Genomic DNA, 15,230 nt, shown 5'->3' with positions numbered 1-15,230 from the left:
ACTTTCTAAAGGACACAAGCACAATTAAAGCCTGCTTAGAACATTAGCACTTGTTGGTCTTAAAGATGCTTTCTTTTTGTTTCTTCTACGGGATCCAGCGTACTAGGCAAAGGAAGCTCTGGCTCTTTCCTTCCTTCCCCAGGTGACCAGGTGGGGGAGGAGTCTCAGTCAATAGAAGGAAGAGAGGCTTGGCTCAGTAGCTCTGCTGTGAGATTGAGAGAGCCTGGCAAAGCAAGACCCCAACCAAATGTTTGACACCCCTGACACTATACTATAGAAAGTCCTCCTCTTGTAGTGCAGACAGCCACTTTCAAGCAGAGCAGTCAGTTCTGACTTTGATGGACCAGCGGTGTAACGCATCATAAGGCAGCTTCATGGTGTTGTTTTTAATTGTCTGTGAAGCTGTTGCTAATTAATATCGAGCAGTTGCAACGGAAGAGTCAGAGTGTTTATGGTTGATTAAAAAGAAACTTGATTGATGGCTTTTTAAACAACTAGGATGGACTTGTTAAAGCCGATATGGAGAAGCTGACGTTCTATGCCGTTTCTGCTCCTGAGAAGCTTGATCGGATTGGCACTTACTTAGCAGAACGACTGAGCCGGGATGTCATCAGGCATCGTTATGGGTAAGGTTGCTTCTCTGATGCCATCTTGCCAATTGTTTTGGGATGTACGTGGCACAGAACCAGGGATGGAATTCTAGCAGGAGCTCCTTTGCATATTAGGCCACACACCCCTGATGTAGCCAATCCTCCAAGAGCTTACAAGGTTCTTTTTTGTAAGCTCTTGGAGAATTGGCTACATCAGGGGGTGTGGCCTAATATGCAAAGAAGCTCCTGCTAGAATTCCACCCCTGCACAGAACTAGAGCCCAAGTGGAAAGAAAAGCTATTCACATCTTAGGGCTTTTCCTCATTCTCATTTTACTCGCTGCTACGTTTTTGTTTCTTCGGGGCGGGGGAGGGGTCTGTCCCACATGTGTTTTGCTCCCTCTAGTGGTCGATTTGATATCGCACAGGTTTATTTCCAGCTCATCTCCCTGCAGATTTACTGCAGGGAATTAGGCTGGAAATAAACCTATATGGTATCGAACTGGCCACTAGAGGGAGAAAAACATGTGTGGAACAGGGGGTGGGAAACGCTCTTTCCATTAGCTCCTCTTTGGATTATCTTTTTTTATTACGTCTGTATTCCAATTTATCGCTTTGATGTGTGATTTATGCTTGTAGCTAAGAATAAATTTTGTAACTTTAGGGTTTTTGACTGTATTTATTCCAGCTGTACCTCGCTGATCAAATTCACTTTCTCTAAACTTATATATGCCTTTTGATATTGCAAGTAGCTGAAATGTACTGACATCAAGAAAAGATATTGCAAGTAGCTGAAATGTACTGACATCAAGAAAAGGAACTGTGCCCCAACCCTTAAGTGGATCACAATTGGACAGTGTTAGAATAAGACCTGGGGATCCCCTGGAATTACACCCAGGCCCGTAGCTACAGTGGGGCCTGGGAGGGGCCAGACCTATCCTTTCAACTCCCCCTTCCAAGTATATGGCCCCTCCACTGGAGAGCCCCCATCTGTCCCCTTTGCTCACTGCCACTCTGAACACTGAACACTGCCACTCTGAACAAGTTCAAGAAACAAATTCAAGAAATATCTGGAGACTTTGGGGGTGGAGCCAGGAGACTTTGGGGGTGGAGCCAGGAGACATTGGGGGCAGAGCCAGGAACAAGGGTGTGACAAGCATAATTGAACTCCAAGGGAGTTCTGGCCATCCCATTTAAAGGAACCGCACACCTTTTTAAATGTCTTCCTTCCATAGGAAATAATGAAGGATAGGGGCACCTTCTTTTGGGGCTCATAGAATGGGACCCCCTGGTCCAATCGTTTTGAAACTTGGGGGGTACTTTGGGGAGAGGCACTAGATACTATACTGAAAATTTGGTGCCTCTACCTCAAAAAACAGCTCCCCCAGAGCCCCTGAAACCTCCAGATCAATTCCCCATTATACCCTATAAGAATCGATCTCCACATAGGGAATAATGAAGTGCTCAGCAGACGTTTCCCTCCCTCCCCCCATTTCTGGCGACTGAAGCAAGGGATTGGCCTCTCTACTCACGAGTTGCTGCCAACTTCTTCAAAGTAACACAGACACCCCATCCCAAGAGGAAGCCTTTTAATCGGAGACTGAAGCCTCCGGAGGTGCGAAGGCACATGGTCCTCTGCGGGCGGGGCTTCCCCCCGCTGGCCAGCTGGCTGGGGGCAGGAAGTAGCCTGGGAAAGCAGAAGAACCCCCGCTAGGACCTGGGGATTGGCAAGCCTAACAAGTAGCCTTTTCACTTTTTCTCTCTCCTTCCCTAACACACCTTGCAGAGCAAAGTGGGGGGGAGAGTCAAGAGATCTCTGTCTGTCTGAGAGAGGAGCACATAAGAAAGGAGTGGGGGGGAGCAGAACTGCTGTGATTGACCAAACAAAGGGAGGTTAGCTTGTGGAACTCAAGGCAGCTTACAGTGCTGAGACCTCAGAGCTGCCAAACTGGGTGCCCCCCTCCTGGCCCCCCAAAACAACAAATCCTACTGTGGGCCCCACCAAACATGAAATCCTGGCTACGGCACTGAATACCTACAGACTACAGATATCAGCTCCTCTAGAGAAAATGGATGCTTTGGAAGGTGAACTATACAACACTAAGGCATCTATCCTCCCCAGGCTCCACCCCAAAATCTATAGGACTTCCCCATCCTGAATCTGGCAGCCCTACTCCCCCCTCCCCTTTTAATGTTGGTGGCCGGAACTGGCAACCGTAGACCCAATATATTTCAAGAGAGCCGGTTTGGTGTAGGTGCGAACTCTTATCTGGGAGTTTGATTCCCCACTCCTCCACTTGCAGCTACTGGAATGGCCTTGGGTCAGCCATAGCTCTTACAGGAGTTGTCCTTGAAAGGGCAGCTGCTGTGGCAGCCCTCTCAGCCCCACCCACCTCACAGGGGGGAAAAGATATAGGAGATTGTAAGCCGCTCTGAGTCTCTGATTCAGAGAGAAGGGCGGGGTATAAATCTACAGTCTTCTCCTCCTCCTCTTCCTCTCTGAAATCAATGGTCGCAACCCCCCCCCCTTTTTTTTTACTAACTCATCCCATTGATTTCAGTGAGAATTAAATGTGATTGTCTTTAATTGTATCGGGGTAATTATAGTTAGTCATTTCCTCTGAAATTTTATTTTAAAAATCTGTACGGGCATTGTACTTAGTGTGCCCTTTATGCAAAAAATTCTGAATTGGTTTATGGTCTGATACATTCCGTACTTTTTTTTTTGCCAGGTGCAGCTCTCGGTGAGCTCTGTGAGAAAATGTATTTATCCAAATTTATGATACGGCAGCAACAGAACGAGTTTTCCCCTGTACAAATTGGCCATATAAACCTGCCTTGTCAGTATGATAACCAGGCACGCTTTGACAAACTGACAGACCTTGTATTTCGGGCCAAGACATTATAGTTCTGTTGATGAGGACTGTTATCTTGAAGCTTCCTTATGGCTCATTCCGTACAATTTACTTCAGGGGGGAAAATATCAGTGGATGGATGTATAAATCCTTATGTGGGGTGGGCGGAGGGGGACAAAAGATTGGTATGGTCTCTGTCTCACCAGGCTAGTAGGGTCTAAAATTGCTGTGGAATGCATTATTCAGTGATGTAACCAAATGGTAAGACCATAAGGGAAGCCATGTTGCAACAGGCCAGTGACCCATCTGGTCCGACAGTCTGTGTCACGCAGTAGCCAAAACCCAGGTGCCATAGAGTGTTGGACTACACGGGCCATTAGTTCATCCAACTGTAAGTATGGGAGTAGAAAGACAGCGTCTACATTTAGATGCACATCTTATTTTCTATGAGAAAGCACATTGCAGTTGAAGTGGTAGAATAACTATATGACATCCATGCTCCGATTTGTATTCTCTTGTTAGGGTTGCCAATCCCCAGCTGGAGGCAGGGGATCCCCTGGATTGGAGGCCCTCCCCTCTCAGAAAGCAGTGGGGGGTGTCCGCTGGCACTCCATTATACATTATGGAGAACAGTCCCCATAGGGTATAATGGAGAATTGATCCATGGCTATCTGGGGCTCTTGGGGGAGTGCTGTTTTTTGATGCAGAGGCACCAAATTTTCAGCATAGCATCCGGTGACTCACCTCAAATGCACCTCCCCCCCCCCCCCCCGGTTTCAAAATGATTGGACTAGGGGTTCAATTCTATGAACCCCCAAATAAGCTGTTCTATCCTCCACTATTTCCAGTGGAGGGAAGGCATTTAAAAGGAACATGGTCCCTTTAAATGTGATGGCCAGAACTTCCTTCAGAGTTCAATCATGTCTGTCACAACCTTGTTCCTCGCTCCATCCCCAAAGTCCCTAGATACTTCCTGAGTTGGACTTGGCAACCCTATCTGTTGTATATATCCAGGGTACTCCCATGGTGCCCCAAAGCAAGGATACCCAATGAGATCTCCTGAAGCCCCAATAGGCTGGCCTCACCAACCTTCTAAAAACACTTGACCATCAATAGGAAAGGTATTTCTGGACACCACAGTGCCCCTGGGTACTACAGTGGGGACCTCTACCCAAGAAAACCCTCTGTGGAGTTTCTGTAGATTGCTGAAACCATGGTTCAGAAAAGTATAAACTTCCATGGAACTGAAAGGATAGTTTCTCATGTCCCTGGTGCCTTGTTCTTTTCTGAATACATGCTAGATGTAGGTGGTTAGATACAGGTGCAGAACCTCAGAGAGGTCCATGGCTTACCACTTGTTCCAACAGACATAGGGTGGTAGGGCAGCTTCAGAAGGATCTTGGTGCTGGGGAAGGCATAGGGTTGCCAAGTCCAATTCAAGAAATATCTGGGGACTTTGGGGGCGGAGCCAGGAGACTTTGGGGGTGGAGACAGGAACAAGGGTGTGACAAGCATAATTGAACTCCAAGGGAGTTCTGGCCATCACATTTAAAGGGACAGCACACCTTTTAAAATGCCTTTCTTCCATAGGAAATAATGAAGGATAGGGGCACCATCTTTTGGGGCTCATAGAATTGGACCCCCTGGTCCAATCGTTTTGAAATTCGGGGGGTATTTTGGGGAGAGGCACTAGATGCTATACTAAAAATTTAGTGCCTCTATCTAAAAACATAGCCCCCCCAGAGCCCCCAATACCCGCGGATCAATTCCCCATTATTCCCTATGGGAATCGTTCTCCATAGGGAATAATAGAGTGCCTTTCTAAAGCGGGGGGAGGGCCTCCAAACCAGGGAATCCCCTGCCCCCTCCCTCTCTCTCACACACAAATACTTACTGGGTCTTGTTCCTGCAGAACTTTACTTGATCTGAAAATGAAAGAAAAACAAAGGGAGGGGCCGTTCTCCGAAGCCCTTTCTGTTCCTGCTTCCTGCTCAGCCTTAAAAGCACATATTTTAAAAACGAACTTGCAGGAGCTCTAAAACTACATGGTGATTGTGGGGGGCGGGGCTTCCCCCGCCGGCCAGCTGGCTGGGGGCGGGGAGAAGCCTGTAAAAACGGGATCCCCCGCTGGGACCTGGGGATTGGGAAGCCTAGGGGGGCAACAGTGGGAGGGCTTCTAGTGTTCTGGCCCCACTGATGGACCTCCTGATGGCACCTAGTTGTGTTTTTTGGCCACTGTGTGACACAGAGTGTTGGACTGTGGGCCATTGGCCTGATCCAACATGGCTTCTCTTATGTTCTTATGACCAAGCCACAGGTCAAGGCATGCTCCTTAAATTGCTCATATTTACATTTAGCGTCTCTCACTTATCCAGTTTCCAACCTGGTCTTCTGTCTTCTCCAGAGAATGAGGATCAGTGGTTATAGCTTCTGAAGAAATTGGAGGGACAGGTGTTCAGGTGGTTCTGGTTGAGCTCTTGGGAAGGGATGGACTGGTCAGAAGTGTTGCTGGCCTCCCAGACTGCTCTTCTCTGGTTTAGTAACCCTTCACATCTGCCACCTGCTCCTTAGTGATATAGCCTACATAAAGGTATCAATCTACAACCTGGTCAAATTTTATAAGGGAGGAGCTGTGGCTCAATAGTAGAGCATCTGCTTGGCATGCAGAAGGTCCCAGGTTTAATCCTCGGCATCTCCAGGTAAAAGGACCAGACAGTAGGTGATGTAAAAGACCTCCACTTGAGACCTTGGGGAGCTGCTGCCAGTCTGAGTAGACAATGGACCAAGGGTTTGATTTACTACAGGGCAATGTCATGTGTTTATGTGCATCTGACTCAATGACACATAATGACTTTTGTGGTCTTGATTGTCCATATCTCAGGTATGTTTTAATCGCTATGGAGGCTCTGGACCAGCTTTTGATGGCTTGCCATTCTCAGAGCATTAAACCATTTGTCGAAAGCTTCCTTCACATGGTGGCCAAACTGCTGGAGTCTGGGGAACCGAAGCTTCAAGTTCTGGGAACCAATTCAGTAAGTACACTTAACTTTAATTAAACTCTGGTTTAAGCTGACAAAAGTTGAAATCTCCAGTAACGACTCTTCACAGAACCCATGTGTGACATTTTATCTAGAAGTGTCCTTTGAAAAGAAAATTACTAGAGCAGGGGTGTCGAACTCATTTGTTATGAGGGCCAGATCTGACATAAATGAGACCTTGAGAGGCCGGGCCACGTTGGGTTGGGCCAAGCCATGTCAGGCTGGGCCACGTGTGTACCTATTTAAGATTAGGTAGCAAAGATATAAATTTTATAAAGAACACAGACAAGCACAATTAAATATATATATATTTTAAAAACTTAAAACATGCTTAAAACCTTAGCACTCATTGGTCTTAAAGATGCTTTCTTTGTATTTCTCCCATGGGATCCAGGGAACTGGGCAAAGGAAGCTCTGGCTCTTTCCTTCCTTCCCCAGGGGACTGGGGGGGGGGGGGTCTCAGCCAATAGAAGGAAGAAAGGCTTGGCTCAGTAGCTTTGCTGTGCAATTGAGCAAGCCTTGCAAAACAAGCTGTTATGCAGAAGGAAGCAAGAGAGAGGGAGAAGAAAGCAGATGACAGCCAGTTATTCGGGGGCCTGATAGGAGCCCTCCGGGGGCCTGATTCGGCCCCCAAACTGGATGTTCAACACCCCTGTACGAGAGCTTTCAGGATTCTAGGTTTCTAGTAATTTTGCTCTAAACTCATTAACAGAGTAGTTTACTGGCACACTGTTCTGGTAAGCTGCACAAAGGCATGAGTGTGGTTGTTCGATCTTTATTTGGAGCTAAATTGCAATGTCCGTCAGTGGGATTTCTAAGAATCAAACTGTACAATTAGGAGAATCAAGTGGAGCTGCTCTTACCAGACTCTGCCAAAGATGGGTGCATAATTATATGTTTCATTACTGGGGGAAGAAAATGCCGCTTGAGCACAAAAATGTAGCCAGGGAATTTAGGGGGATATACTTTGAGGCCTCTGAGATGTACAGGTGTATAGCACGTCCCACCCACTAGGTGACCAAGTGTGCAGCCTTGTCCCTTCCTGCATACATTTGAAGAAGAAGAAGATATTGGATGATTTATATCCCACCCTTCATTCTGAATCTTCAGAGTCTCAGAGTGGTCACAATCTCCTTTCCCTTCTTCCCCCATAACAGACACCCTGTGAGGTAGGTGAAGCTGAGAGAGCTCTCACAGAAGCTGCCCTTTCAAGGGCAACTCCTGCAAGAGTTCAGGCTGACCCAAGGCTATTCCAGCAGCTGCAAGTTGGGAATCAAACCCGGTTCTCCCAGATAAGAGTTTGCACACTTAACCACTACAGGGGAAGAAGGTCTATGAGAGCTATGGCTGACCCAAGGCCATTCCAGCAGCTGCAAGTGGAGGAGTGGGGAATCAAACCCGGTTCTCCCAGATAAGAGTCCGCACACTTAACCACTACACCAAACTAAAGGAGATAATTTGGAAGGTCCTTCTAACAGCCTTAACAGTGATAGATGGCACCATCAAGCCGCAGCTTGACCCTTATGATGACCCTGTAGGGTTTTCAAGGTGAAAGAAGAACAGAGGTGGTTTGCCATTGCCTGCCTCTGTGTCATGACCCTGGTATTCCTTGGAGGTCTCTCACCCAAATATTAGCTAGGGCCTACCCTGCTTAGCTTCTGAGATCTGACAAGATCAGGCTAGCCTGGGTCATCCAGGTCGGGGGTAATAATATAGCCATAATATATTCATGCTATTTGTCAGGCTTTCATCTTTTAGATTTACAGTTGACTTCAATGACATTGCTCAGTTCTTTGTATGTATCTCATTCGTGTTTGCTTGCAAAGAGTCATTGGATTTTGCCGTTCCTGATAGCTTTCTCTATGTAATTGTATACATTTTTCTGTGTAATGGTATAGGTTTTGTAAAATAGATTTTTGATACATTTTTTCACTGGTAGTGGATAAATTGTCTTTTTCTCCCTTCGTTTATGTCGCAGAATTTTATTTCTTTGCCGTTGTTATTTCGAGGCACTGCCCTTTTCTTTATCATGTGTACAGAGCTAAAGGTACAGGTAGTCCCCTGTGCAAGCACCAGTCTTTTCCGACACTTGGGTGATTTTGCTTTCATAACATTTTCACAGCAGACCTTTTACGGGGTGGGTTGCCATTGCTTTCCGCAGTCATCTACACTTTCCCCCCAGCTGTCAGACCCAGAATCAAGGGAAAGACAGTTGAAGTTCAAGATCTTTATTCCAGCTCCATAGGCATACACACGCGTTGTTGGAACTGACCTCTCTGTCAGTTCCCCTACCTTATAAACCTTTCCCCTGACAGTTATAATTCAAGCCAAAGCGCGCCAAGCAAAACTGGGGGTTTTGTGCGGGGTTTTTGCAAAGCTCTAATCACTGCAGGTGCTCGCTATCAGTTCATGGTTCGCATCTCCTCCAGCTCTTGCCCTTGGTTACCTAGCAGCTAGCCAATTCCCAGACATGCCATCCTCCCTCCAGATAAGCAACAAGTTACAGTTATATCAAAGGCATAGCAAGTGCAGCAAAGCATGGAAGCACAGCCTAGCATTATACAATTCAATACACATGACAAGAGGAACAAGATGGAGTGACTCTTGACACCAGCAAGCTGGGTACTCATTTTACCAACCTCGGAACGATGGAAGACTGAGTCAACCTCGAGCTGGCTACCTGAACCGGCTTCCTCCAGGATCAAACTCAGGTCATGAGCAGAGTTTAGGATTGCAGTACTGCAGCTTTAACACTCTGCATCACAGGGATCTTGTGTACAGAGCTACCATGACTTAGATTGCACATGTGTTACATTGTCAGCTTTCCATGTCACATAGAAACAGGGAATTTTTTTTGTAGCAGGAACTCCTTTGAATATTAGGCCACACCTCCCTGATGTAGCCAATCCCCCTGGAGCTTACAGTTCGCCCTGTATAAAGAGCCCTGTAAGCTCTTGGAGGATTGGCTACATCAGGGGTGCGTGGCCTAATATGCGAAGGAGTTCCTGCCACAAAGAAAGCCCTGCATAGAAGTAACTTCATAACTCTGACGGCCATGTCAATTATTCAGTCATTGAGCAATGCCATGGGATCTTTATGTGTCTACCAGTAAATGAAGTCCGCATTCTGGAGTCATAGACGTATGGCTCATGAGGGAAGTTTCATTTTTCATTTTATTCGATTTATATTTAATTGTTAGGAAGTGCCCTAACAATTCTGATTCCTTATTGTTAGTGAAGTCTAGACATCTTATTTATGAACAAATGCACCACTTAACTTTGGATGCTGAATGCCAACCCATCGAGAAATAGATTTAGACTTGTGGAAAGTACTGTCTGGTCACAGTCATAGGGTTTTCAAGGAAACTGACTTATTTGTGATCTCATAGGGTTTTCAAGGCAAGAGAGGTGGCAGTGGCTTACATTGCCAGCCTCTGTGTCATGACCCTGGACTTGCCTGGTAGTCTCTCGTACAAATGATCTGGGGCCTGGAGACCAAACCCTATGAGGAAAGGCTGAGGGACTTGGGAATATTCAGTCTGGAGAAGAGGAAGTTGAGGGGGGACATGATGGCTCTCTGTAAGCCAATTTGGTGTAGCGTTTAAGTGTGTGGACTCTTATCTGGGAGAACCGGGTTTGATTCCCACTCCTCCACATGCACCTGCTGGAATGGCCTTGGGTCAGCCATAGCTCTCATAGACCTTCTTCCCCTGTAGTGGTTACGTGCACGGACTCTTATCTGGGAGAACCAGGTTTGATTCCCACTCCTCCACATGCACCTGCTGGAATGGCCTTGGGTCAGCCATTGCTTTCGTAGGAGTCATCCTAAGAGCTCTCTCAGCCCCACCTACCTCACAGGGTGTCTGTTGTGGGGGGGGAGTGAAGGAGATTGTGACCGCTCTGAGATTCAGAGTATAGGGCGGGATATAAATCCAAGATCTCCTTGTTCTGTAAATATTTGGAGGGCTATCCCTTAGAGGAGGGCAGGGAGCTGTTTCTGTTGGCAGCAGAGGAGAGGACTGATCATAGCCACTGCTAGACGTCTTCTCTATGAACCTAGCTGATCCCCTTTTAAAATTATCTAGCCCTGTGACCATCACTACTTTTCCTGGCAGCAATTTTTACATTTTATTCACTCAGATTTCATATATGGGGGAAGAAAATGCCCCTAGAGCACAAAAATGTAACCTGCCAGGGCATTTAGGGGAATATACTTGAAGGCAAGGGTGTCAAACTAATTTGTTATGTCTTAGGGTTGCCAAGTCCCTCACAGCCTCTGGCGGGGGACTTTCTTTGTGTGTGCAAAGCGCACACAGCGTGATGATGTCACCCACGAGTGACATCATCATGACACCATGCGGTGGCCACTCTAGGCGTTTCCGGGAAAGCTTTATTGTTTTCCCGGACACTCTAGCCATTTGGGAGGGGAAAGCTCTAGGGTACCTATTGTACCATAGAGTTTTTCTTCCCAAATGGCTATAGCATCTGGGAAAACCATAGACTTTCCCCAGAAACACCTAGAGCAGCTGCCGTACAATGTCACCACCACAATGACATCACTTCCGGGTGACATCATTGCACCGGCGACATTGGGGGACATTTCCCCCAGCGGGTTGAGAACCTCCTGGGCAGTTGAACCCCCGCCCGGACCGGGGGCTCGGAAGCCCTATATGTCTTCCTCCAGCGAAGAGGGGAAGTTACATCAGAGGAAGACTCCTTTCTTACTGAGAAACCAAAATTGGATTCAAGACAGCATATATGAAATACAGTTTGGGGGGGGGGGCAGAATCTTCTTTCTTCCCCAAAGGGTTCTGCTTCTGAATGTCTTTATAAAACAGCCAGGATGACCTGCTATTTCCAATGGAATTGGAGTGATTCCCCCCCCCCCCAGTATGGTGTGGTGGGGGCATCATTGTACTCTTCTATAAAGACAGGATACTCCTCCTCAGTGCTTATTCATTTTTAGTCCTGGATATAAGCAATGGTTGACCTTTCCTTTTCGCAAGCCGGCAGGAGTTATTTGTCAGAAAATAACTTTGAAAACTCCCAGCTATTTCTCACCACCTTGCGAACAGAACGGTGGGGACCAAGCTTTTACCGTGTCTTTATTAAAAGCAGATAGCCTCTCCCTCCCTCTAGAGAGATTGCTTTGTAAGGAGGACTGAACAGGCATGCTGGGTGCTGGCCCGTCATTCCTGCTCCAGCCCGGCAGTCGCGCACAGGCCCGGGGCCAGAATAAGAGACATCCAGCACAGACAAAAGGAAGGGACTGTCCTCTCTCCTCGCCTTTCCCAAGAAGTCACACCGTGCGCCAAATTATTCCTGTGCTCCTGGGACCAGAAGAAATCGCTTTTTGGTGAAGTGCATCTAACCCATAAACCTCTGTAGAAATTTTTCATTCTGCTTTTCTACAGTGCAGCCGTTGGCAGGGGGTTGGGTGAGGGAGGAGAGCGCTTACTTGAAGCTGAGGAAACAGTGCCAACTGTGTGTGAATTTGAGGTTTTGTGACTGGAATGCCAGATGTGAACTGTTCTTAAAAGCAGCGATGCCGCAGTGGGGACTGTAGCACCTCTTCCCTCCTACGCTTGTGGGCATATGTCTTTTTCCCCGTTTCAGGGCTTAAATAACTTCAGGGATTGAAATCATGTGGAGAAATCATACAAGGTGGGAGAGTTAAATCCCCAGTGTTGCAGCCCCCACCAACTGTTCCTCATGTGTACTTCAAAATTGTATATCCAATCACAGATCCTGTAGACAAAATGCTGTTTTTCTTTAAAGCTGGGACCCCCCCGGTCTCGCTGACCCTGTGGACACCTTTGGAATTTTGAGAAGGGGGAGTAGTGGCCACCTTAAAATGGCTGCCACGGGACCCAGGGCCAGTCACAAAATGGCTGCCATGGGGTAGTATGGCTGATTACATAATGCTGTGAGGTTTGAAATGATGAAGCCAGCTCTTTTAGGGTAGCCAGCCCCCAGGGCCCAGTGGGGAATTCTTCCAGTTTTAGGGGCTTCTCCTCACCATGGACCAGCTGACTGGTGAGGAAAATCCCTCCCCTAAATAGAGTCATTGACATGCAATGTGACATTACCCGGAAGTAATGTCATTGCATTTGAGATGTCACACAGGGGACACTGTTTTTTTGCAAACTCTATGGTTTGAGCCCAATTAAATCATAGAGTTTGCCCAAAAAACAAAGCATCTCTCACACAGTGTCACCACTGACCCCCAGAATGTTCCCCCCCCCCAAATCCCCCTGCTGACCCAGCAAAGGAACCTGACAACCCTAAGCTCTTTCCAAATGGGCATTCCTTGTGGACATTAAACTGATGCATCCTGGGCACTTCTGAAGTGCCAGGAAGCTCATCAGTGTGTGCCAGGGTGTCCACAGAGCCACCGGGGGTGGGGGTGGGGGTGGAATCAAGCTTTTGATAATTGTGGCATATGGTATACTAATCTCCCTCTCTTGCCATTTCTCTAGTTTGTTAAATTTGCAAACATTGAGGAAGACACACCATCGTACCACAGGCGCTACGACTTCTTTGTTTCTCAGTTCAGCGCGATGTGCCATACTTACCACGAGGATCCTGAAGTGCAGACTGAGTAAGTAGTAACATATTTGGAAGAAAAATTCATTGAAACCATATTTTCTTTCCTTGGTCTTTCTAATCCTGCCTTTCCACCAAAGAGCTTAGGTGGTGTTATCCCCAACAGATGTTATCCTGCATTCACCTCACAGGGTGTCTGTTGTATGGAGAGGAAGGGAAGGCAATTTTTCACTACCCAAAGGACTCTGAGACTCCTTTGGGTAGTGAAAAATGGGGTATAAAACCCAACTCTTCTTCTAATTAAAGGTTGCTGCATTCTGATACCTAAAGGGTCCATGCAGGGGATCAGGTGGACATGCTGACAGGGCTTAGACTAATAGATATAAACTACAGCAATGGAGGTTTTGTCTAAATCTGAGGAAGAACTTCCAGATGGTTGAGGTAGGTTCAACACTTCCTCGTGAGGTGAAAGATTCTTTGTCATTGAAGGTTTTAAAGTATTGATTGGATTTCTACTTGTTGGGGATATTAATGTCCACAAGGAATGCCTCAGCGGGGAGGGCGGGATACAAATAAAAAATATTATTATTATTATTATTATTATTATTATTATTATTATTATTGTTATTATTATTATTATTATTATTATTATTATTATTATTATTTGTAGTTCCTGCGTTGGAATGGGGATGAACTAGATGACCCTGATGGACCCTTCCAACTCTGAGATTAAACAAATAAATAAATCTTATGGGCTAATTTTGTGCTCAGTCAGGGCCTATCCCAAAAGCATTTAGGAAAGGTATGAGTTGCAGCATGACTTGAATAGAGTGCTACAGGGAACAATAATCACAGAGAAACGCTGGACTCTATTGAGAATTGGGGATAGGTTCCCTTCCTAAGAGACTGGTATTGTTATTGGATTGCTCATTTCAACTGTGAGGTGTTCCGTTTTTTTTACTTTCACTGTATGTATGATGGTGTATTGTACATACGATTTCTAAAGAGACATAACTCTTAAGTGTTCTAATATTTACACACACATTAAAAAAGGAAATATTGTAGTATCTGTGACTAACACACAGAGACCGTGTGCCTTTTTCTCTTCGCCACCTAGAGGTCGGCAGCCCTAACATAACCCTCCAAAATTCACTTCTCTGATTCATCACAACAATTAGTTGAATGGTTGTATACACGCAGCCGGTTCTATCTTATCCCCTTCATTGTGCCTTTTCAGCTATTCAGTTCTCTTCTGCTGAGCCCAAAATGCCATTTTGAGATTAAGAAACCAAAGTGTCCACCTCAGGCTCTTTCCTTTCCCCTCTCTTCAGCACCATGCTGATAGCGTGAGGTAAAAAAATGTTGTCCTGCCAAAGGCATAAACATAAATGGTGGGAGAAAAGGAAAATAATCCGTAACCGTGTTCCTTGATAAAGAACTTGCGTTCGGTCACAATGGTCTCCTGGTAAGGATTTCTTGGGCTGCAGTGTGGAAAGTTCTAGAAGGCACTGTGAGATCAGAGGTGCTTGTTGCTCCCTCCCTTCTCCTTGCGCTTAGCCACAAGGTCCTCTGCTCTGTCTCTCTCACTTTGTTACCGAGCAGCTTGCGTCTCCCATGCCAGCCTCCTGTCTGAAATGCTGTGTTCCCTTCATAACCATTCATCTCAGCAGCAGTCTCTTTTTTCTCAAAATAAACTGGCGCAGGTCAGATGTTACTCGGGGGCTTTTTAATCTCCACAGCTAGAACATTGGGTGTCGCTTCAGAGAGATGGCACTGAGGCAGCTGCTTATTTATTCTTATCATCATGCTTTCTGCCCAAAAACATGAGTTCCCAAAGCAGTTCCCAAGGAATTGGAAAGGGAAAAAAATATCTATTATGGTTCAACTTCACATTTTGTGTTAACTCTAGCTTGGGAAGTTTCTGGTGATTTTTTTTTGGGGGGGGGAGGGGGCAGGGAAGCCAGAAGAGGAAAAATTTTGGAGACCAAAGGAACCTCAGTGGGGATGTGATGCCCTAGTTCTGGGGTAGCCAAACTGTGGCTTGGGAGCCACATGTGGCTCTTTCACACATATTGTGTAGCTCTTGATGCCCTCACCAGCCCCATTGGCTGGTGGCTTGGAGAATGCATTTAAAGTTAAAGTTGCTTTCTTTCCACCTCTCTCTTCTTCCTCTCCCATCTATTTCCTTCCTTCTCTCCCTCCT

At 46.4% G+C, this 15,230-nt stretch overlaps 1 protein-coding gene across 1 annotated transcript in view; it reads left to right on the top strand.

Moving 5' to 3' along the window:
- EFR3A (EFR3 homolog A) overlaps window positions 1-15,230 on the top strand; it is a 127,853-nt gene that overhangs the window by 39,949 nt on the left and 72,674 nt on the right. Inside the window, exons 4-6 of the mRNA XM_060243215.1 lie at window positions 499-626; window positions 6,326-6,476; window positions 12,961-13,082. Of these exons, the coding sequence (XP_060099198.1) occupies window positions 499-626; window positions 6,326-6,476; window positions 12,961-13,082 (401 nt within the window). The remainder of the gene's footprint in view (window positions 1-498; window positions 627-6,325; window positions 6,477-12,960; window positions 13,083-15,230) is intronic.

This window comes from Heteronotia binoei, chromosome 7, assembly GCF_032191835.1.
Source record: "Heteronotia binoei isolate CCM8104 ecotype False Entrance Well chromosome 7, APGP_CSIRO_Hbin_v1, whole genome shotgun sequence".
NCBI classification, from domain to species: Eukaryota; Metazoa; Chordata; class Lepidosauria; order Squamata; family Gekkonidae; genus Heteronotia; species Heteronotia binoei.
The sequence above is the reverse complement of the archived record's forward strand: the minus strand, read 5'-3'. Positions and strand labels throughout refer to the sequence as shown.